The 22,088-nt window shown below is 44.0% G+C and overlaps 1 protein-coding gene across 4 annotated transcripts in view; it reads right to left on the bottom strand.

Annotated features, from left to right (window-relative positions):
- Nucleotides 1-22,088, bottom strand: part of Pecam1 (platelet and endothelial cell adhesion molecule 1) — a 73,165-nt gene that overhangs the window by 36,307 nt on the left and 14,770 nt on the right. For 2 of the 4 annotated variants that reach the window (XM_078041876.1, XM_013359919.3), the window contains exons 1-2: nt 9,375-9,662; nt 9,257-9,283 (exon numbers count right to left, since the gene is read on the bottom strand). In XM_078041876.1, the coding sequence (XP_077898002.1) occupies nt 9,257-9,283; nt 9,375-9,438 (91 nt within the window). In that variant the 5' untranslated portion in view covers nt 9,439-9,662. Of the gene's footprint in view, nt 1-9,256; nt 9,284-9,374; nt 9,664-22,088 lie in introns of those variants that run through there. The other 2 variants (XM_013359918.3, XM_040268584.2) reach the window with 2 other exon arrangements.

Raw genomic sequence — 22,088 nt, 5'->3', positions numbered from 1 at the left:
CTGTACCCAAAATAATAAAATTAAATAAATAAATAATTGGCTGCTACCTCTAATCTGAAGCCACAGTCACACTCAGGAACTCTCCTCCCCCACTCAGGCCTAATCCAATTAATGCAGTCCCAGCCATCATTTCTTATTTATTTATTTGTTTGCTTTTTTGGGGGGGGACAGGTACTGGGGATTGAACCTAGGAAAACTTAACCACTAAACTACATACATCCCAAGCTCTTTTTATTATTATTATTTTTTTATCTTGAGAGGGGACTTTGTTAAATTTCCAGGCTGGCCTTGAACTTGCAATCCTTCTGCTTCAGTCTCCTGAGTCTATCCCTGGGATGACAGGGATATACCACTAGAAAATGCCTGGCCATTTTCTTTCTTTTTAAAACATTTTAAAATTTAAGAACTTCATGAACAAGTGCTTGCAATTTGTTGACTCTGGAAAGAGTCAAGTGGTAAACTTTTATTACAAGTTAAAAATGAAGTTCTTTTTTTTTTTTTTTAAAGAGAGAGTAAGAGAGTGTGAGAGAGAGAGGGGGACAGAGAGAGAGAGAATTTTAATATTTATTTATTTTTTCTTAGTTTTCGGCGGACACAACATCTTCGTTTGTATGTGGTGCTGAGGATCGAACCCGGGCCGCACGCACGCTAGGCAAGCGCGCTACCGCTTGAGCCACATCCCCAGCACCCCCGCCAAATGAAGTTCTTAACAATTTACAAACATTTAAAGTGTATTGAAGCTGGGGGTACAGTTCATATGTGTTTAGCATCTGCAAAAACCAGCACCAACAAACAAAAAAGAAAAAAAGTATATGGAGAAAAACCAGGTGTTAAAAAAAAAAAAAAGTTTGTTATTTCCCAAAACAGATGTCTTCAGGTTAAAGTAATAAGACCCCCATGCTTCAGCCAGCTGGTATTTCCTATGTAGTGGCTTAAAGGTGTCACCAGATCTTGAAGATTGAAAACCACTTGTGAAGCAACCACTTATACCCCCATGTCAGCCACTCAGAAGCAAAGAGCACAGGTCAGGCACCCAGAGCACAAGCTGCACTCAACCAACTAACCACTACCTGCCAGAAACCAGGCTCTGCAGCTCCACTTGCCAAATGTGCATTTCTGGCTGAGGTTCTCCGGTGCTAAATTGCCCTCTATCCAGCCACCAGAGACTATCAATGAATTCAGCTAACTAGAGGTCACATCAGAAGACTAATTTACAGTGAGGGGCTGATGGGAAGACGGATTGCTTAAAACCACATACTCTGGCTATGGTTCATAATAAGCCTCTGGTCTATGCTCATTGGTCAGGATGTTTGTCCACGCTTCAGAGCAGACAAGGGCAGGTCTGTTTTTTGAGGATCCTCTTGGTCCTTCTGCAACCCATCTGGGGTTCTGGATAGATTCCTCTCTATATCTCAAAGCACCTCGCTCAGCTATCTCTTCCCTGTGGTTTTCTGTTCCAAAAACGCGGATCTGGGTTTAATGAGGACTGTAAAATATTGACTCTTCAAATTCATATGTTGAAGCCCTAATTACCATTAGTACAGAATGTGACCATATGGATATCAGACCTATAAAGAAAAGATTATATCAAAATGAGAGTGCTGAGGTGGGGCCCTAATACAATCAAATCTATGTCCTTGTAGGAGGAAATCTGGACACAGAGAGATCTGAGGCATATGCACATGCATAACACACACACACACACACACACACACACACACACACACACACGACCATGTGAAGACAGAGGGAGAAGGTGGCCATCCCCAGGTCAAGGAGAGGCCTCAGAAGACCAAACCTGTCAATATGTTGATCTTGGACTTCTAGCCTCCAGAACCGAGAGAAAATAAATTTCTGTTGTTTAAGCCACCTAGTCTTTAATTTTTTTTTTTTTTTTAAGATAGACTCTTGCTGTTTGCCTAATCTGATCTCAAACTCCTGGGCTCAAGTCAGCCTCCCATGTCAGCCTCCCAAAAGCTGGGACTACAGGTGCACATAGCACCCAGCTGACTGTGATGCTTTTTATGGCAGCCTGAGCAGACTAATACAGATGCTGTTAAGAAATTGCCTTAGGGAGCTGGGTGCAGTGTCTGCCATCCCAGCAACTCAGGGGGCTGAGGCAGAAGGATGGCTGAGGCCAGACTCAGCAAATTAGATCCTGTCTCAAAATAAAAAATAAAAAGGTCTGGGGTCATAGCTCAGTGGTAAAGCACCTCTGATCCCTAGTACTAAAATAATAATGATAATAATAATAATAATAATAATAATAATAGCAAGAGAGGAAGAGATTGCATTATGGAGGCCTGGGGCATGGCTCAGGTGTAGAGCACTTGCCTAGCATATTTGAGAACCTGGGTTCAATTTCCAGCATTACATACACGCAAAAGTTTAATGGAACCTGAGAGTCTGGAATGTCCCCGGAATGTCATCTGCACTACCCCAGGGGTTCTATCAATTCCAGGCAAAGCTGTGTTGCTGCTGAGCAATGGGCTCCTTTCCATCTTGTGGATTCTGGGATTTCCCTAATGTATCATGTTCTCCTTTTTTGCTTTGGCTGCTAAAAGGTACAAAGGCAAAATTCTACCTCTGCTTCTGGTAATCTTTGTGATGCATTTTGGTGTGGCCACCTGTACTTTCCTCTCATTCTGATTTCCCCCTGGATCCCATCTTGCTGAACCTAAGTTACATAGTGGTTCCAAATCAGTTTTGGCTAGCTGGCCAGAAATACCACCAAACCCCGCTTTCCCTCTCTTTTAACAAAGTAAAGTCTTCTTTAAGCAATTTGAAATTTAATTTGTCTATAACATGTTTCAGATTTTTCAATGAGTACAAGAGTCTATAACTAACCCTTTTTTTCCCCTGAAAATAGATTTAACCAAAAACGTCATTGGAGTGGTCCATGAGATGAAATGAGGTAAACATTTAAATTCAAGTTATTTCCTACAGCAAATCTTCAGAAATCCCTTTCTCTGAAACTTCTTTGCTGGGCAAGCTCTCAACACTGAAGTTTTCTTTAGAGCATATTTATGTTCCCCCAACTAATACAGTCCCCACCCAAGTAGATCTCCTTCCCTTACCTCTCAGCACCTCCTCCTTCATGTTAAGCCAAGTTGTTTAATTTAGTGGTTTTCCCCGGGGGGGAAAAAATAGCAGAAGTCAAGTGCATCAAGCCAGACTACCTGGGCCAAATTCTCCTTCTGCTATTAACAAGCCGTTTGACCTTTGGCAAGTTACTAAACTTCTCTGAGCCTCAGTTTGCTTATTCACACAATGGGTGTAAGAAGTGTTAAGTAAGAATCTGAGTTTAAAAAATCAAAAAAATAAAATAAAATAAAAGATAAAAAAAATCTGAGTTTAAGTACTAGAAGCACATTTCCTGGCACTTGTGAAGTGTTTGAGAAATGTTAGCTGGGTTCTATCAGTCACAGAAATAAAAACTTCCAGGGATGGTGGCACATGCCTGTAATCCCAGAGACCTGGGAGGCTGAGGCAAGGGGATCACAAGTTCAAAGCCAGCAATTTAGCAAGCCCCTAAGCAACTTAATGGAGCCTTATCTCAAAATTAAAAATACAAAGGGCTGGGGATGTGGCTTAGTGGTTAAGCACTTCTGGGTTCAATCCCTGGTACCAAAAAATAAAAACCATCTTAGGAGCTTTACAGCTATCCCTCCTGTCCATGTTTCTAGAGAATCGTTCCACATACAAACCCCTTTTATGTTTTTATTTTTAATTTGGGGGGTAATTGATAGTGACTCTCTAAACTCCCAGCTTTGCTCAGCCCACTGTGGGGTGACTTCACCTGGGTCATGGCTACTTAACTGTTCCTGTTCTGAATGAGCTGCCCACCCCCAGCTGGTCAAGCCCCAGGCACGGGGCATGTCTGAGTTCTGGCCCTGAGCCCACAGCCCTTTGCTGGGTGGTTATTTGACCTCTGGGCCACTGCTTGTCCTGTAAAAATGAGAATGTGATGCCTGCCTTCCCGGCTACTTTCTCTCTCTTCTCTGTCTTTGTGGTGCTGGGGATGGAACCCAGGGCCTCACCTGTGCTAGGCAAGCGCTTTTCCATGAGCTGCCCCCTGGCCCTCTGGTGTTTTTCATCTTGACCATCTGAGCCAAGATGGCTGAGGGCACTGGAGGGGCTGTGCTTTCAATTCCTGGCCCTGGTTGACATTCCCTTCCTTCCTTCTGAGCGTCATTCATAGCAAATATTTCAGGAGGCTTCTCTGTGCCAGCGCTGTCCCCTACCAGGAGGAGAGTGGCCTGGCAATTTCTGCCCTCGGGGACTCAGTCTGCATTCACAACTCTTCTGCTCCAGACCCTCCAGGCTCAGCACACCCCACCCCAGCCCAGCCCAGTCTTCCTGCTGGCCAGACCTAATTCATTTCCTCTGTACACAAACCCTACCACTTAACAGGCGGAAGCTCAGAGCAGCGGCTTTCTTAGTGGGGTCAGTATCCACAAGAACTGGATACTCTCGCCAGCTTGCTTTTCTAAGTAACTCTCTGAAGCCTGTCTGTTTAAATAAATTAACTCCACTTTCATTCTCCTGGTGGGAGAACCAGAGTGCTGTGGCCAGTCAGAACAGACCAGGGAGACGGGGCAGGGTGTGGGCAGCGTGGAAAAGTAAAAGCTCTTTTTTGGTACCAGACATTGAACCCAGAGATGCTTAACCACTGAGCCTCATTCCCAGCCCTTTTTTATATTTTATTTAGAGACAGGGTCTCACTGAGTTGCTTAGGGACTCATTAAGTTGCTGAGGCTAGCTTTGAACTCACGATCCTCCTGCCTCAGCCTCCTGAGCCGCTGGGTTTACAGGCATGTACCACCACGCCCAGCAGGAAAAGTATTTTTTAAATTCATCAAGATGAGTCCCGGCTCCACCAGGGAGGCTGAGACAGGAGGATTGTACGTGGGAGGCCAGCCTGGGCAAATTACTGAGACTCTGTCTCAAAATGAAAAAGCTGGAAATGTAGCTCAGTGGTAGAGCTACAGGGGTTCAACCCCAGGGATGAAAAAAAAAATAAACATTAAAAATGTTAAATTTAACACAAACATCATTTGCTGATGACCCTCACCTCCGCTTGTGGCCCCTTGGTGGTCACCTATCACATTCTACGAGGACTGGTCTACGTGAGCAACATAGTGCTCCAGATAATGCTGGGACGTCACTTCTGAGGTCAGGCTACAAAGACAACGCAGCTTCTGTCACAATTTCTCTCTCCTGGTCCAGCCTCTCTGGGCCAGGCCAGCTGCCACGAACAGCCCCATGGAGGGCCCACAGGAGGAGGGGCCAAGGCCTGTGTCAGGAGCCACGCAGCGGAGCGTGGCAGATGCCCTGGCTGGTCTGACCTTCACCTGATAACTACAACCCTGACCCACTGCCATCTCCTGAGAACCCTGGGCCAGAACCGCCCAGCTAGGCTACCCCGGACTGGAGATCCCCTGAGACTACTGAGGTCACATGTGTGTGTCACCTTCCGTCACTAAGTTTTGGGAGTAATTTGTTTAGCAGCAATAGATAACCAAGAAGCCGCCCGATCAGTCTTGAACAATCTCAAATTCTTATTTCAGTAATACAGGAGACACTATCTTCTTTGTAAATAAACTCTCCAAGCACAGCCAAACCGAAATCGTGTGTGCATTAGGGGGTCCGTGACCCATCCCCAGTGGTAATGAGAATGTGTGCTTTTCTGAAGAGGGGGTCCTCTTCTCAGTGAACCCCAAAAGGTTCAGAACTGCTGTGGTGCGGGATGGGGTCACAGAGCAGTCTAAAGAGGTCAGATCTTTTCAACCTGGAGAGAGGGAGGTCGATGGAAAAGAATCCAAGTTTGCAGAGTTATCAAAAAAAGCACCGATAAGGCACCCAGGAACCACAGTGCCAAGTCCCCAAACACCAAAACAATGGTGCCTACTTCCCTTGACCTCAAGGCCACCAGTCAGCGGATGCTGATGCTCCCTGGAAAGATAGAGCAGCGTGACTCAGGAGCCACCTGGCCCTCAACCTGGAAATGACTCAGAAAGAAGCGGGGCAGGAGAAAGAGGGCCCCCCCACCCCCGCTATTGTCAGGAAAATTACAGAGTGCCACAAAGCCTCGCCTCCCCCACATCTTCTGGGCTCAGCAGAGAGCAAGCCGGCCCATCTTCCCACCTCAGTCCTAAGCATCTCCAAGTGCAGTTCCAGTTCCCATCCATGAGACACGGATCAAGCACCTGTGCTAGGAATGAGGCTTCCAGGGAGAATAAGAAATCAGTGGTGCCACCCAGGGCTGGCAGACGGGTGGGGACCCCACTAGCTCAGCACTGTCAGTGACACTGAGAGGCCAAGGACAGAAGTGCCCCTGGAGTGGGCCTGGCAGGCCGTGAGCAGGCCGTGGGCGCTCCAGGAGAACAGCGTGTGTGCACAGGGGCCCCGGGGCGTGAGAATCAGTGCACTCTGGGCACTGCACTTTCCAGGAAGCAGCGTGTGGGGCTGGAGGGGCCAGGGCAGCAGTGCCAGATTAAAAAGCCTGTTCTTCCACGTGGACAAGCTGGGCTCTGACCTGGGGGTCTTCAGCTGGGGCGTGCCAGCTGAGAGCAGAGCTTTGGAAAGAGCACTGTGAGCCAAGACCAGAGGCTGGCACAGTGCCCGACGGTTCAGGTGAACGCAGACGAGGCCAGAGCTGGGGCCGACGTGGGGCGCTCGAGGGGACTCAAAGGATTTGTTTTGCGGGCTGGCTGATGACGGGGTTCTAGCACCAAACAATGCTGAAGGTTGCCGACACCGTGAAAGTAATCCATGTTACTAAAAATGCATTTTATATTATTCCTATTTTACCACAATTTTTAAAAGATTTGATGGGATATGGAAGTTGAAAAGGTAGAAGTTAAGGTTCCCAGATTATAGGGTTCCCAAGAGGAGATGGGTGCCACCAATTAAAATAGAGAGCATCGAAAAAAACGGTAAGGAAGGAAGATGAAGTCCCCCGGTACAGCTGGGTCTGAGGGCCTGGAGGAGCGGGAGAGGAGGACGAGACGACAGTTGCTGGCCCCAGGTTAAGTCTGAGGCTCAGGGATACAGGTCAGGGCTAGAAGAAGATCAGGGGGGCTTGTGGAAGAAGGGAGGATTGGGCTTCCCAAAGGACAAGATGTGGAGCCTGCAGAGGCCAGGGGGTGAGCTCAGGCTCAGGGAAAGATCAAAATCCCGCCTGGGGAGAAGGAGGGCAGTTGGTTAGAGGAAGGAGGAAAACCAGGGCAGAGGATCTAGAAGGTCAGAGAAGGAGGCTTTGGGACATGGTCGACCAGCAGAGAGTCCCAGTTGGGGAAAGGCTGGAGGTGTGCATTGCATTTGGCATCTGGTGGTCCTCGAAGACCCTTAGCAAGGAGATTGCAGGCTGGGAGGAGTGGGCCCCAGGCCACATGGCTGTGCGTGTGGAGGGCCGGGAGGTGAGGAGGCAGAGACAGTGCTTCTAAATCAGCCTCAAAGTGCCACTGAGAGGGTAGAGGGACCCACGATGAATGGAGGGGCAGAGCTGTTTGTGTTTGAGAAACAAGACAAGACAAGAGTTTCCAGCTGGGTTTGTAGACTGTGAGAAGAGCCAGAATCAAGGACAAAGACACAAGGACAAAGAATCAAGGACAGAGCAGGGGTGGGAGGAGGCCAAGAATGGGTGTGGAGGGACCTCCAGGCAGGGAAGGGCCTGGGGCCCAGGTGAATGGCTGGCTCTGGTGACCAGAGGGTTGGATGTGTCCCCAGAAGCCAGGAGGGAAGGCGGAGGATGGGTGGGGAGGCAGATAAGCCAGCAGCCAGGGCCAGGCGGGAAGTCCAGGGAGTCCCCTCCAGCCGGTTTTGCTAAGTGAAGACAAGCAAGGTCACCTCCTGAGGCAAGGGGAGGTGGGCTGTGGATGGGGAGGGCAGGAGGGGCACGGGAGGGCTGAGATGGGGGGAGGGGAGGACCAGGGCTGCAGAGTGGGACCCACAGAGCACGCTGGCACATCCTGTGGGTCTCAGGTGGCCCAAGAAGTGGAGGCTGGTCACAGCCACGATGCTCTAACCCACGTGGTGACCTGCCAGGGCTCTGTGGCCACCGGGCCTTGTTCCTTCCAGTGCAAAACAAACCAAGTACCGGAGGAAGGGTGGGAGAGCCTCTGCTCCAAAGTCTTCCCTGAAGGCAGGAACATTCCCTAGGACCTCAGGGAGGAGGAGGTGGACCTCCAGGGAGGTGGGGAAGGTGGAGGTGTGCCAGAGTGAGGGGTCCCAGAACTGTCTGTCCACTGGCTCTTGCCTGGACAAGTCGGTCATTTCTGAAGCTCAATGTCACCATCACCCAAGGGGGATGATTTGAAGATGAGGGTTACCTTGTCTTCGTGGGCTACCACGGGGGCCGATGCCCAAGGAAGAACATGGACGTGGAGTAGCCACACCAGCGCCCTCATCCTGGGACCCCCACCCCAGCTTTGGCTCAACCCAGCATTGTTCCCCTTCTTCATCTCCAAGCAGCTGTGTGACTTGCCAGCCCCCAGCCACCCCTGTTCTTGGCCAGCTGAAGTGATTTCTGACTAGGGGATTCTGTTTTGTGGACCGTCTCTCCATTCAGGGTCCCCAAACCCAGCTCATCCCCCTCCTTCAAGGCCAAGCAGAACAAAACCCATCCATCCAAGAGGAAAGTTCAAAATTAGCCGTAGAGCGGATGAAAAACCAGACAGAGCAAAGACGGGCGGCAGACGCTTCCCTGAGTAGAAGCACAAAATGTGGCAGATAAAATCACAGCCTCAACGGGCGGATGGAAAACAAGACCCGGTGTCTTTTTTTTTTAATCACTTAGGAGAAAGAGAATTATAATACCAATCTACACGATGTTCTGTCTTCATGAGTCTGACAGATCAATTGTATCCCATTTGTGAGTGAAAACAATTGAGGGAAAAAAAAAAAAAGATTGAAAACTAAAAATAATCAGGGATGGGGGCAGGATAGGGAAATAAGCAATTTATGTTGGAATGACCTCCAGCAAATTAGGGATTTGCTCACTACTCGATCACCTCCCAGTCCCGACAAAAAGCAGCCCCCGGCAGAGTCTAGAAACACAGTAAAAGGCTGCTTCTAAACCCCCCTGATTAGGCCTGGACATAGAGCAAGTGGTTTGTTCTAAGCACTTCTAAAAAAGGACCAAATGGAATCCGCTTTAGTTCCCCACGGGTGTGTTTGTCTCAACTGCTATCCAAGCCAAGCAAGGGGACGCGAGTGTGAGAGCAAAGCTAAGTCGAATGAATCTGTGACTTACAGTTCTCTGTACCATCAAGACTCCAACCTGGAAGAGACAGAAGAAATCTGTTGGTTTCAGGAGCTTCAGTTCTCATGGAGTTTAAGCCAAGTGGGGAGAGAGAGAGAGAGAAACTCACAGAGCAGGAGCATCAGCAGGACTCCCAGCCGCATCTTGCCCCCTCGGGTCCACCCCAGCTGCATCTTGAGAGCCGGGAAGGTGAATGCACAGTTAGTGCTGCCTCTGGGCCATGCCTCTGGGGCAGAAAACACTTCCCCCTTTGCCACCGATGAAAAGCCGGTCCTGTGAAGAGCAGAAACCACTCTGGTAACTTCTGTGGCAGCTGCAGAGAGACGGGCTGTTCTCCTGGTCAGGTAATGGCGGCCATTGCTGGAAACCCAGAACAATGAGGCCTGGGCCGGCCTGATATCTCCTCAGGAAATGACTGGCCTTCCTGAGGGACCACAGAGTGCAGCCGCTTTGTTTAGGGGGAGAAAAAAAAAAAAAGGCACCAGTGATATTTGCCTCCAGGTTCTTGATCCTCCCTGTCTCTCCTGGGTTTGGGGTCCCCCCTTCTGGTGGCAGGGTTAAGGGATTCTTCCCTTGCTCCAAGTCTACCCTTGTCTCGTTGGACACCCAGCGAGGTCTCTGCTTTTCCTGTGACTCCCCCAGAGGGGCTCTTTTCGCACAGCATTAATCAGGTCTCTTGTCTTTCCTGGGCTAACTTTAAAAAAAAAAAAATATCAGTGTTTGTCAGAGAGAGCAGGGATCAGGGCAGCTGGGCTTGGAATTTGGGGAGCTAGGAAGGTCTCTCCAGCCCTCACAGTGGGCTTTGGTGTGGAGGACACGGGCATCCCATGAGGTGCCCACAACTCCTAGAGGCCCCTCCAGCCGGCGTCCCCAAACACACATACTGTACTGGGCCACAGGGCATCTCCCAAGAGTTTAACCAGTTTCTTCCATTTCACCTGTTTCTGGCCTCCAGAAAAAAAAAAAATCAGAATCTTTAAAAAAAAATTTTTTTTTCACTACTAGGATTGAAGCCAGAGGTCCTCTAGCACTGAGTGACACTCCCAGCCCTTTTTATTTTACCTTGAGACAGGGTCTCCCTAAGTTGCCTAGGCTGGCTTCAATCTGTGCTCCTCCTGCCTTGGCCTCCCTAGTCACTGGGATTATGCCACGCCCAGACTAAAGGTCAGCGAATGGTCCTTCCTAATCCACCCCTTGCTTACCTCTCTGGCCTGAACTCTCTCGTCTCCTTCCTGGCTCTACGTTTTGGTGGATAAAATGCATAATTCCCACAATCCCCCTCCCTGGTGGCTAACTGCCACACATCCTCCTTAACTCATTTTGGGCACCAAACCCCCCAGAAATAGCCTGTCTGGCCCGGACCACGCTGCCTCTCCGTGGTGCCCTCTCACCTCCCACGTCTTCCCCATGTCCGACCCTGTCTGCAGCTGTCGGTGATAGCCCTCCTCCCCCAAATGGGCCGCTGGCCCCTCAATGGCAGGGACGACGCCTGGTACCCAGTGGAAGATCCAGGAAGTTAGCCAGATGGACCACTGTCTAGGTGAAGGTACCGTGTAGTCAGAACTGGATTCTCTCTCCTGGAGGGTGCCATGATTTTTTTTTTTTTTAAGAGAGAGTGAGAGAGGAGAGAGAGAGAGAGAGAGAGAGAATTTTTAATATTTATTTTTTAGTTCTCGGCGGACACAACGTCTTTGTTGGTATGTGGTGCTGAGGATCGAACCCGGGTCGCACGCATGCCAGGCAAGCGCGCTACCGCTTGAGCCACATCCCCAGCCCGGGTGCCATGATCTTGCTGGAACATTGCTCTTTAGGACTTCCACGTGGTCAAGGAAGACATGCCTTATCTGGGGACGACAGGAGCCGGACTTCTCTGCCTCAGAGCAGGAACCAGACAGTGCAGGCTTCCAGCTAGAAACCGATTCCCCTCTCTGATGGTTCAATGACGGTTTTGCTTTTTTGTGGTCAGTGTTTTGGTGCTTGGGATTGAACCAGGACCTCAAACGTGCTAGGCAAGCGGTCTACCCCTGAGCTGCATTCTCAGTCTCTCTTTAAATTTTTATTTTGAGATAGGGCCTGAGAAACTCATGTGACTCCATTTTTAAAAATAAATAAGTAACAGCAGCTTCTACCTCAAGGCCTGTCCTAAGGAAGGGGGCGTGACCCTTGTCCTTGGAAAAACCCACAGAGCACTCCTAAGCACATTCCCACCCTGCTGAGTTGTTTGTCTGTAAATAACAGGAGAGGTCTGAGGCGCCAGGGGTCCCTAACTCAGGCTAGATGAGGACCCCTAGCAACCTCCCTAACAACCCCCAATTAGCATGAGACAGGAAAAATACCTGGGATGCCAGATGACCCCCAAGTAGTTTATGGTTGATAACATGTTGGGAAACCACGTAGTTTAGCACGTACACCCCTCATGTCCTAAGCCAATCAGTTCAAACGAATCCCCCTCTTGTACTAACCAATCACCCCTACCCAACTTATTCCCACCAGTGAATGTGCTAATCAATGTTAAGAGTTGTTGTTTGATTTTCCTGCAGTATAGAATGATTGCTGTGTGATGCTGTGACGCATAGAGTATCCCCCCAAAACCTATAAAACTTCACTGAACAGAGGACCAGGACTCACTCCCTAGGTCTGCTGCGATGGTGTGAGTCCAGGCTCAAGCTTGCAATAAAGACTCTTGTGTGATTGCATCGGATTCGGCTCCTGGAGGTCTACTGGGATCCCACGAATCTGGCATAACAGGCCTTGCTAAGTTGCTGGACTTGAACTTGTGATCATCTGCCTCAGCCTCCCAAGTAACTGGGATTATAGGTGTGCACCACTATGCTGTCTTCAATGGAAGTTTTTTTTTTTTCAATTTCTTCTTTTTAGATATACATGGAAGTAGAATGTATTATATTATTATTATTATTATCATTATTAGGTTCTGGGGATTGAACCCAGGGCCTTGTGCATGCAAGGCAAGCAGCTGAACTATATCCTTAACCCAGTAGAGTGCATTTTGACATATCATACATACATGGAGTATAACTTCCCGTTCTTGTAGTTATACATGATGTGGAATTACACTGGTTGTATACTCATATATGAACATAAGAAAGTCATGTTCAATTCATTCTACTATCTTTCTTATTCCCACTCCCCTCCCTTCCCTTCATTCCCCTTTGTCTAATCCACTGAACTTCTATTCTTCTCACCACCCCCCACCCCCATGTGTGTTAGCATCCACATATCAGAGAGAGCATTCGGCCTTTGGTTTTTTGGGATCAGCTCATTTCACTTAGCATAATAGTCTCCAGATTCCACATTTTCTTAATCTATTCTGTTGAAGGACACTTAAGTTGGCTCCATAGCTTAGCTATTATAAATTGAGCCGCTGTAACATAGATGTGGCTGTAGTATGTGGCTACAGTATCATCACTACAGTATGCTGATTGTAAGTCCTTTGGGTATAAACCAAGGAGCGGGATAACTGGATCAAATGATGGTTCCATTTACGGGTTTTTTTTTCTTTTTTCTTTTCTTTTTGATGTTTAAGATTCATTGAGCATGTAGTCTAAGCCAGGCAATCTGGTACATACACGAATTCAGTGGTTAAATATATTACAAAGTTCGTGCTACCATGACATATACTGTAATGGTAGAGACTGATAATATGTTAAAAATCAATGCAGGGCTGGGGATGTGGCTCAAGTGGTAGCGCGCTCGCCTGGCATGCATGCCGCCCAGGTTCGATCCTCAGCACCACATACAAACAAAGATGTTGTGTCCGCCTAGAACTAAAAAATAAATATTAAAAAAATTCTATCTCTCTCGCTCTCTCTTTTTAAAAAAAATCAATGCAGTCAAATAAAGAAAGAATATTAATTTCAGTCCATTAAAAGCTATCCCAAAGAATATATAATGTTAAAAACCGAAGAAAATACTGAAAGGTTTCCTGAGACCGAAATGATTTTCAAAGTAATCTCCATATTGCTTTCCAGAGTGGTTGCACCAATTTGCAGTCCCACCAGCAATGTGTGAATGTGCCTTTTTCCTTACATCCTCACCCATTTATCATTACTTGTATTGATAATTGCCATTCTGACTGGAGTGAGATAAAATCTCAGTATAGTTTCGATTTGTATTCCTCTAATTGCTAGAGAAGTTGAACATTTTTTCATTATTTTTGTTGACAATTTGTATTTCTTCTTCTGTGAAGTGCCTGTTCAGTTCCTTTGCCCATTTATTGATTAGGTTGTTTGTGGGTGTAGGGGGGAGCAAGTTTTTTGAGTTCTTTGTGTATCCTGGAGATTAATCCTCTGAGTTGCAAGTGACAAAGATTTTCGCCCATTCTGTAGGCTCTGTCTTCACACTCTTGCTTCCTTTGCAATGAAGAAGCTTTTTAGTTTGATACCATCCCATTTACTGATTCTTGATTTTACTTCTTGAGTTTTAGGAGTTTGGCTGAGGATATGATGGAAAGGTGGGCCTACATTTTCTTCTAATAGGTGCAGGGTCTCTGGTCTAATGTCTAGGTACTTGGTCCATGGTCCACTTTGACTATAGTTTTGTGCCAGGTGAGAGACAGGGGTTCAATGTTATTCTGCTACATGTGGATTTCCAGTTTTCCCAGCTCCATTTGTGAAGAGTTCATCTTTCCTCCAGTGTATGTTGAAGGTGCCTTGGTCTAGGATGGATACCTGTGTTTATGTGGGTTTGTCTCTGTCTTCTGTTCTGTCCCATTGGTCTTAATGTCTGTTTTGGTGCCAATGCCATGCTGTTTGGTTACTATAGCTCTATAGTATAGTTTAAGTTCTTATATTGGGATGCCTCTGGCTTTGCTTTTCTTGCTAAGAATTGCTTTGGCTATTCTGGGCCTCTTATTGTTCCAAATGAATTTCATGACAACTTTTTCTATTTTTATGAAGAACATCATTGAAATTTAATAGGAATTGCATTAAATCTGAATAGCACTTTTGGTATCATGGCCATTTTGACCATATTAATTCTGCCTGTACAAGAATATGGGAGAGGCTGGGGATGTGGCTCAAGTGGTAGCGCGCTCGCCTGGCATGTGTGCGGCCCGGGTTCGATCCTCAGCACCACATACCAACAAAGATGTTGTGTCTGCCGAGAACTAAAAAAAAAAAAAAAAATAGATATTAAAAAAAAAAAAAATTTTAAAAGAATATGGGAGATCTTTTCATCTTCAATGGTCTTCTTTAATTTCTTTCTTTAGTGTTCTATAATTTTCATTGTAGAGGTCTTTTACTTCTTTCGTTAGATTGATTGATTCCCAAGTTGTTTTATTTATTTATTTATTTATTTTTGAGGCTACTGTGAATGAGATAGTTTTCCTAATTTCTTTTTCAGTGACTCATCACTGTTTATACAACAATTGATTTATGGATGTTATTTTTGTGTGTGTGTGTGTGGGGGGCAGTACCAAAGATTGAACTCAGGGGCACTCAACCACTGAGCCACATTCCCAACCCATTTTTGTATTTTATTTAGAGACAGGTTTCACTGAGTTTCACAGGTTTCACTTAGGCTGGCTTTAAACTCACAATCCTCCTGCCTCAGGCTCCCGAGCTGCTGGGATCACAAGCGTGCACCATCGTGCCTGGCTGGATGTTAATTTTATAACCTGCTATTTGCTGAATTCATTTATGAGTTTTAGAAATTTTCTGGTGAAGTTTTTTTCTTTTTTCTTTTTGTCTTCTAAATATAGAATCATGTCTTTGGAAAATAGGGATAGTTTGAGCTTTCCTTTTCCTATTCATATCCCCTTCATTTCTTTCTTTTGCCTAATTGCTCTGGCTGGAGTTTCAAGGACTATGTTGAATAGAAGTAGTGAAAGAGGGCACTTTGTCTTGTTCCAGTTTTTAGAGGAAATGCTTTTAGTTTTTCTCAATTTAGAATGATGTTGGACTCATGTATATAACTTGTACAATGGTGAATTATGTTCCTACTATCCCTTGTTTTTTTTTTAGTATTTTGAATATGAATGGATGCTGTATTTTGTCAAATGCTTTCTCTGCATCTATTGAGATAATCCTGTAATTCTTGTCTTTAAGTCTATTGATGCGGTGGATTATGTTTATTGATTTCCATATGTTGAACCTTGCATCCCTGGGATGAACCTCACTTGGTCATGGTATACTATCTTTTAAATATATTTATGTATGCAATTTTCCACTATCTTATTAAGAATTTTTGCATCTACGTTCATCAAGGATATCGGTCTGAAGTTTTCTTTCCTTGATGTGTCTTTGTCTGGCTTTGATATCAGATTGATACTACCTTCGTAGAATGAGTTTGGAAGGGTTCTCTCCTTTTCTATTTCATGGAATAATTTGAGGAGGATTGGTGTTAGTTATTCTTTGAAGATATGGTAAAACTCAGCTGAGAATCCATCTGGTCCTGGGTTTTTCTTGGTTGGTAGGCTTTTGATGGTGTCTTTAATTTTATTGCTTGAAATTGATCTGTTTAAATTTTCTATGTCCTCCTGATTCAATTTGGGTAGGTCATATGTCTCTAGAAATTTGTCAATGTCTTCAATACTTTCTGTTTTATTGGAGTATAAATTTTCAAAATAGTTTCTCATTATCATCTGTATTTCAGTAGTGTCTATAATGATATTTCCTTTATCGTCACAAATTTTCATAATTTGAGTTTTTTCCCCCTCTTTCTCTTTGTTGGCTTGGCTAAGGGTTTATCAATTTCATTTTTTCTCCTAAGAACTAACATCTTGTTTTATTGATTTTTAGAATTTTTTTTGTGTTTATTTTCAATTTCACTGATTTCAGCTCTGATTTTAATTCCTATCTTCTACTGCTTTTGGTGTTGATTTGTTTTTCTTTATCTAGGGTTTTCAGATGTAATGTTAGGTTATATTCATTGGCTTCCTATTCTTTTAATAAATGAGCTCAATGTAATGAACTTTCCTCTTAGAACCACATTCATAGTGTCTCAGAGATTTTGATATGTTGTGTTGCTATTCTCATTTATGATTTGTTCTGCTATCCATTGATCATTCAATAGCATATTTTTTAGTCTCTAAGTGTTAGAGTAGTTTCTATTTTTTATTTTTCTTTGATTTCTAATTTCATAATATTCCATTATGACCTGATAGCAAATACAAAAAAAAAATAGAGATAATACCTTGCATTCTAAGAGTTGCTTTGTAGCCTAAGATATAGTCTATTTTATAGAAGGATCCATATGCTGCTGAGAAGAAAGTAGATTCAATCGATGAAAAGTTTTATATATGTCTGTTAAGTCTAAATTATTAAATGTATTTTTTAGTTCTATAGCTTCTTTAGTTTTGTTTGGAGGATCTAGCCAGAGATGAGAGAGAGGCATGTTAAAGTCACTCAGTATTATTATATTGTTATCTATTTGATTATTGAAATTGAGAAGGTTTATTTGACGTACATAGATGCTCCATTGTTTGGAGCATAAATATTTATAATTGTTATGTCTTGTTGATGTACACTTCCTTTAAGCAGTATGACCAAGTCCTTCTTTTTCCCTTTTGATTAACATTGGTCTGAAGCCCCCTTTATCTGATATAAGCATAGAAACCCCTGCTGGTTTAACATAATCCATGCGAGTGATATATTTTTTCCCATCCTTTTACCTTTAGTCTGTGGATGTCTCTGCCTATGAGGTGAGTCTCTTGGAAACAGCATATTGTTGGGTTTTGTTTTTTAATCTAATCTGTTGTCTGTGTCTTTTGATTGAAAAGTTTAGGCCATTTACATTTTTAATGCTATTATTGAGAAATTATTTTTATTCCATGTCATTTTTATTTATTTCTGGTTTTCATTTGAATTAGTTTCTCCTTTGATTGACTATTCTAGTGTAGTTCCTCCCTTTGCCTGTTTTCAATTTTATTTGCCATTTCTTCTTCATGAAATATTTTATTGAGTAAGTTTTGTACTGCAGTCTTTCTAGTTCTAAATTCTTTTAACATTTTTTTATCATGGAAGATTTTTATTTTATCATCAATTCTGAAGCTTAATTTTGCTGAATAGCGTATTCTTGGTTGGCATCCATTTCCTTTCAGAGCTTGGCATACATTATTCCAAGACCTCCTAACTTTGAGGGTCTGGGTTGAGAAATCGGCTGAGATCCAGATTGTTTTCCCTCTAAATATGACCTGCCATTTTTCTCTGGCAGCCTTTAAAAATTCTATCCTTATTCCATGTTTGGCATTTTCATAATAATGTGGCTTGGTGTGAGTCTGTTGTAATTTTGTACATTTTGGGGTCTATAAGCCTCCTGTATGTGACTTTCCATTTCATTCTTAAGGTTTGGGAAATCTTCAGATATTATTTCATTTAAAAAGATTGTACATTCCTTTTGTTTGTATCTCCGAGCCTTCATCTAGCCTGATAAATCTTATATTCGGTCTTTTCGTGTTATCCCATATTTCTTAGATGTTCTTTTTAAAAAAAAAATTTATTTTTTAGGCGTAGATGGACATAACACAATGCCTTTATTTTTATGTGGTGCTGAGGATCGAACCCGGGTCCCTTCTGTGCTAGGTGAGTGCTCTACTGCTGAGCCACAATCCCAGCCCTTCTTAGATGTTCTGTTCATGATCTGTTAACATCTTTTCTCCATGGCCAACTTTATTTTCAACATTAGATGTTTTGTCTCTGTTGCCTGAAACTCTGTCTTCCAAGTGGTCTCGTCTGCGGGTGATGCTTTTCATTGAATTTTTAATTTAGTTTATTGATTCCTTCATTTCAAGGATTTTCAGAGTCTTTATCTCTTTACTGAAGTGATCTCACTTCCTATATTTTCTGATTTAACTTCTTACATCATCCTTTATCTCAAAGATCAGTTTAACTATGGACATTCTAAATGTCTCCTCTGACATTTCTTCCAATATGGTGTTGATGGATTTTGTAATTAAAGTATTTTTGTTTGGGGGTGATTTGTTCCCTTGCCTTTTTCATGTTGTTTATGTGTTTACCCATTTAACACTATGGGTCTGAGGCAGTAGATTTCCCTGTGTACTTACAGTGTCCCTGAAGGTACCTCCCTGTTTAGAGGGAGACAAATAATAACAACATCCAATAGTACACAGTATTAAACCAAATAGCTCCTGCTGTGACATCTACAATGTTAATTGTCACAATAAACATAAATGATGTGATCGATTATTGCCCACAGTAGGTTTGCAAAAGGGTTTATAATTTCAAATGGTGGACAGGGAGAGAACAGAAATGATGTAGGATGTGATGATTTTTTTAAAAAATATTTTTTTAGTTGTAGATGGACATCATTTTATTTATTTTTATGTGGTGCTGAGGATCGAACCCAGGGCCTCACACGTGCTAGACAGGCGCTCTACCACTGAACCACAACCCCAGCCTGGATGTGATGATTATGGAAGAGAAAAATAGAAGTAAAAAAATTAAAGGAAGAGTGAAAGAGAGATCAATGCAGACTGGTTGTTAGCAGTAGAAAAGAGAGTTGAGGGACACAGATGAAAGAAAATATATATGAAATAAAAATTTAAAAAAATAAATATTGAAATAAAAGAATACAAAACAAAACCAAAATATACTAATTGAATATCCTAGTCCTCAAGATAATAATCCATGAAAAAATAACTGCTTTCAAATAATACTGGGGGGAAAAAAAGAAACAAACAGGAGTAGGTATAAGTGTCCACAAAGCATTCAAGTCACAACTGGACAAAAAAAAAAAAAATTAAAAAATTTTTGAACTAAAAAAAAATCCTCCATGTTTAATTTAAACAAGTAAAGAGTTGTTCCTGTTGGAGTTCAAAAGATCCTTCTCAGCAGTGTTAGGTGGGGTCAGGAGTGTGAGAGGAAATCCCAGAGGCAGAGCTCCTGGAGGTGGGGTTTAGGCTTACGGAGGCTCCAGGTTCTTTCTGGAATGGCAACTGGCCTGGAGGTTTTAAATCAGCGCCTCTAGGGCCCAGGAGTTGCCCGTCCACAGTCTCCCCTGGGTTCCACTCGGGCACCAGAGGAGCCAATACTTAGTCTACTCCGTCACCCACGGACCCGTGTTTTCTGGTCTCTCAGGTTCAGTCTCCAAACTCAGCCTCTCCCACCCCGACTCTGGTGTTTTTTTCGGGGGGCTACTGGGGATTGAATTCAGGAGCACTGAGCCCTATTTTGTATTTTTATTCACAGACAGCTTCTCACTGAGTTGCTTAGCACCTTGCTGTTGCCAAGGCTGGCTTTGAACTCACAATCCTCCTGTCTCAGCCTCCAAAGCTGCTGGGATTTCGGGTGTGCACTCTGACGGTGTACCTGTCTCCACTCTTGTGAAATCTGGGCCAGACGTGTCTCTCCCAGCAGGTCTGGGGGGGTGGTGATGGGTGGGTTTCCACGACCAGAATTCCCCGGTGTAAACCCTGCTCCATGTCTGATTTTCCCCTGGTCACTTAGGCTCACTCCGTGTCATGCAGTGTGGGTTTGCCAGGCCTGAATATTGGGCCAAGCTGAGGTTTTCCAGCTTTCGGTTCCCCAGCTGCTGGCCACCTCACCCCAGCTGCAACCTGGTTCCTTCTCTGCACTCTGGCAGCCAGGAGAGATGTACCCTCCTCCCTACACAAGGATATCGTGTGGCATGACTTTAGTCTTTGATCTCTGATCTACGTGCACCCAGACACACCTCAGACCTCCTAGTATGTGGATTCCTTTAACCCCCTTACCCCTCCACTTTGCCCGTGGGAGGGACCCTCTGGCAGGCACCCCTGATGGCCACGGCACCGGTGCTGGTGCTGGTGCTGGTGCTGGGGATTTGTTCTTATTGTATTCTATCCGCCCTCCTGAATCCCTGATCTGCTTTGAATGTCCAGAATTCATTCCCAGCAAAGTTCCTCCCCCGTTTTTCGTTCCCCCACCTGCCAAGGAGCTGCCTGTCTGCGTTCTTGGTTTTACACCACAGAGCAGCCAGGCCTCCTCCAGTGCAAGTGTTGGCAGGAGCTATTGAAGAGCAGGACTCACTTAACCCACCTGTTTCTAAAGGGATTTCTCTATGGTCCTGTTTATGTTTTGTTGCTATGGTTTTCTGTCTCCATTTCCCACTAAAAGCTATCTTCTTTGGCAGCCTACTAGAAACTGTCCCCACCCACTTATTGGAATGCCGATTTGGGACGAAGATGGGAAAACACCATGAGTAATAAATACTGGCTTCAAGTGGAGATCTTTCGATATCGTAAAAATCCAATCTCAGAGTAACATTCAAGCCATAGCAATAAATGTCCCTTCTCCGGTATGTCCTCTAAGTTCCAAAGTAAGCTTCTAAAACATAATACTTGTTTCATGCATGATTCTAATAGTTCCAAAATATTATGAGAAAAATAAGGCTTTAATTTTAAAACAAATGTTAATATTAAAAAAAAAAAAGTAGAAGCAGGCATTGTATCACATGTCTGTAATTCCAACCACTCTGGAGGCTGAGGCCAGAGGATTGTAAGCCTGAGGACAGCCTCAGCAACTTAGCAAGACCCTGCCTCCGAATAAAATAAAAAGGATTGAGGATGTAGTTCAGTAGTAGAGCACCCCTGGCTCAATCCCCAGCAAAGAAAGGAAGGAAGGAAAGAAGAAGGAAAAAGCGAGCAGATGAAGAAGCATAGAATCTACATGCCGCAACTCAAAACATGCACTAGAATGACTTCTAAATGGATAATTATCTGAATGTACAAACGAAGCCATAAAAATTTTAGAAGAAAACATGAAAGAACTCCTAATTAGCTTGGGTTGTTGGAGGCTGGTTTAAGTATAAGTTAAAATCCAGAAACCATAAAATTAAAAAATTGATAAATTATACAAAGCTAGAAAAAAAATATTTGCAACTCACATCATAGACAAAGAACTGAGCTCTCTAAAAGGTAAAGAACTCTCAGGAATCAAAAAGATCAGTAGAACAATAAAGGAATGGGCAAAGGATTTGAGTAGTTTCCACAAGATAGGAAAAAGTATCTGAAATGTTAAAAAGACAAAAAGAGACAGCATGTCTGCCCAGGGGTTACTGTTTTTGTGCTTATGTTCATATAGGAATACATGACCAGTGTAACTCCACGTTACGTACAGCCACAAAAATAGGAAGTTATACTCCATGTATATATGGTACACCAAAATACATTCTACTGCTGTCATGTGTAACTAAAAAGAAGAAAAAAAATTTAAAATTTAAAAAGGGTATAAACTTTTGTTTGACTTGCATTTTCCAGTCAGTAGGTGTAAACTTTTTTTGGGAGGGACAGTTACTGAGGACTGACACAAGGGCACTTTGCCACTGAAATACATCCCCAACCCTTTTCATTTTTTATTTTGAGACAGTGTCTTACTAAGTTCCTGAGGCTGGCCTCCACCTTGCAATCCTCCCGCCTCAGCCTCCTAATTTGTTGGGATTATAGGTAGGCACCACCATACCCAGAAGTAAGCGTAAACATTAAATGTGTCAGGGTGGTAGAAACTGGGCACCCAGGGACTTTTCATTGTGAACCTTTCTGCACTCTTGTTTTTTGTTATTGTTGTTGTTTTAATTTTAGTATTTATTTATTTTTTAGTTTTCGGTGGACACAACATCTTTGTTGGTATGTGGTGCTGAGGATCGAACCCGGGCCGCACGCATGCAAGGTGAGCGCGCTACCGCTTGAGCCACATCCCCAGCCCTGCACTCTTGTTTTTTAAATGAAAGTGCACTATCATTTAAAATTTTCATTAAGTTAAAATCTTTTGTCCAATTTTTAATTAAGTGAGTTTTTTTCCCTTGGTATCACATTTTTAGATATAGTTTTCTAGTTTTTAAATTATTTACTTATTGTTTACGGTTCTGG

Source organism: Ictidomys tridecemlineatus, chromosome 3, assembly GCF_052094955.1.
Source record: "Ictidomys tridecemlineatus isolate mIctTri1 chromosome 3, mIctTri1.hap1, whole genome shotgun sequence".
NCBI classification, from domain to species: Eukaryota; Metazoa; Chordata; class Mammalia; order Rodentia; family Sciuridae; genus Ictidomys; species Ictidomys tridecemlineatus.
Note: the sequence above shows the minus strand (reverse complement) of the source record. Positions and strands in the feature narration are given on the sequence as shown.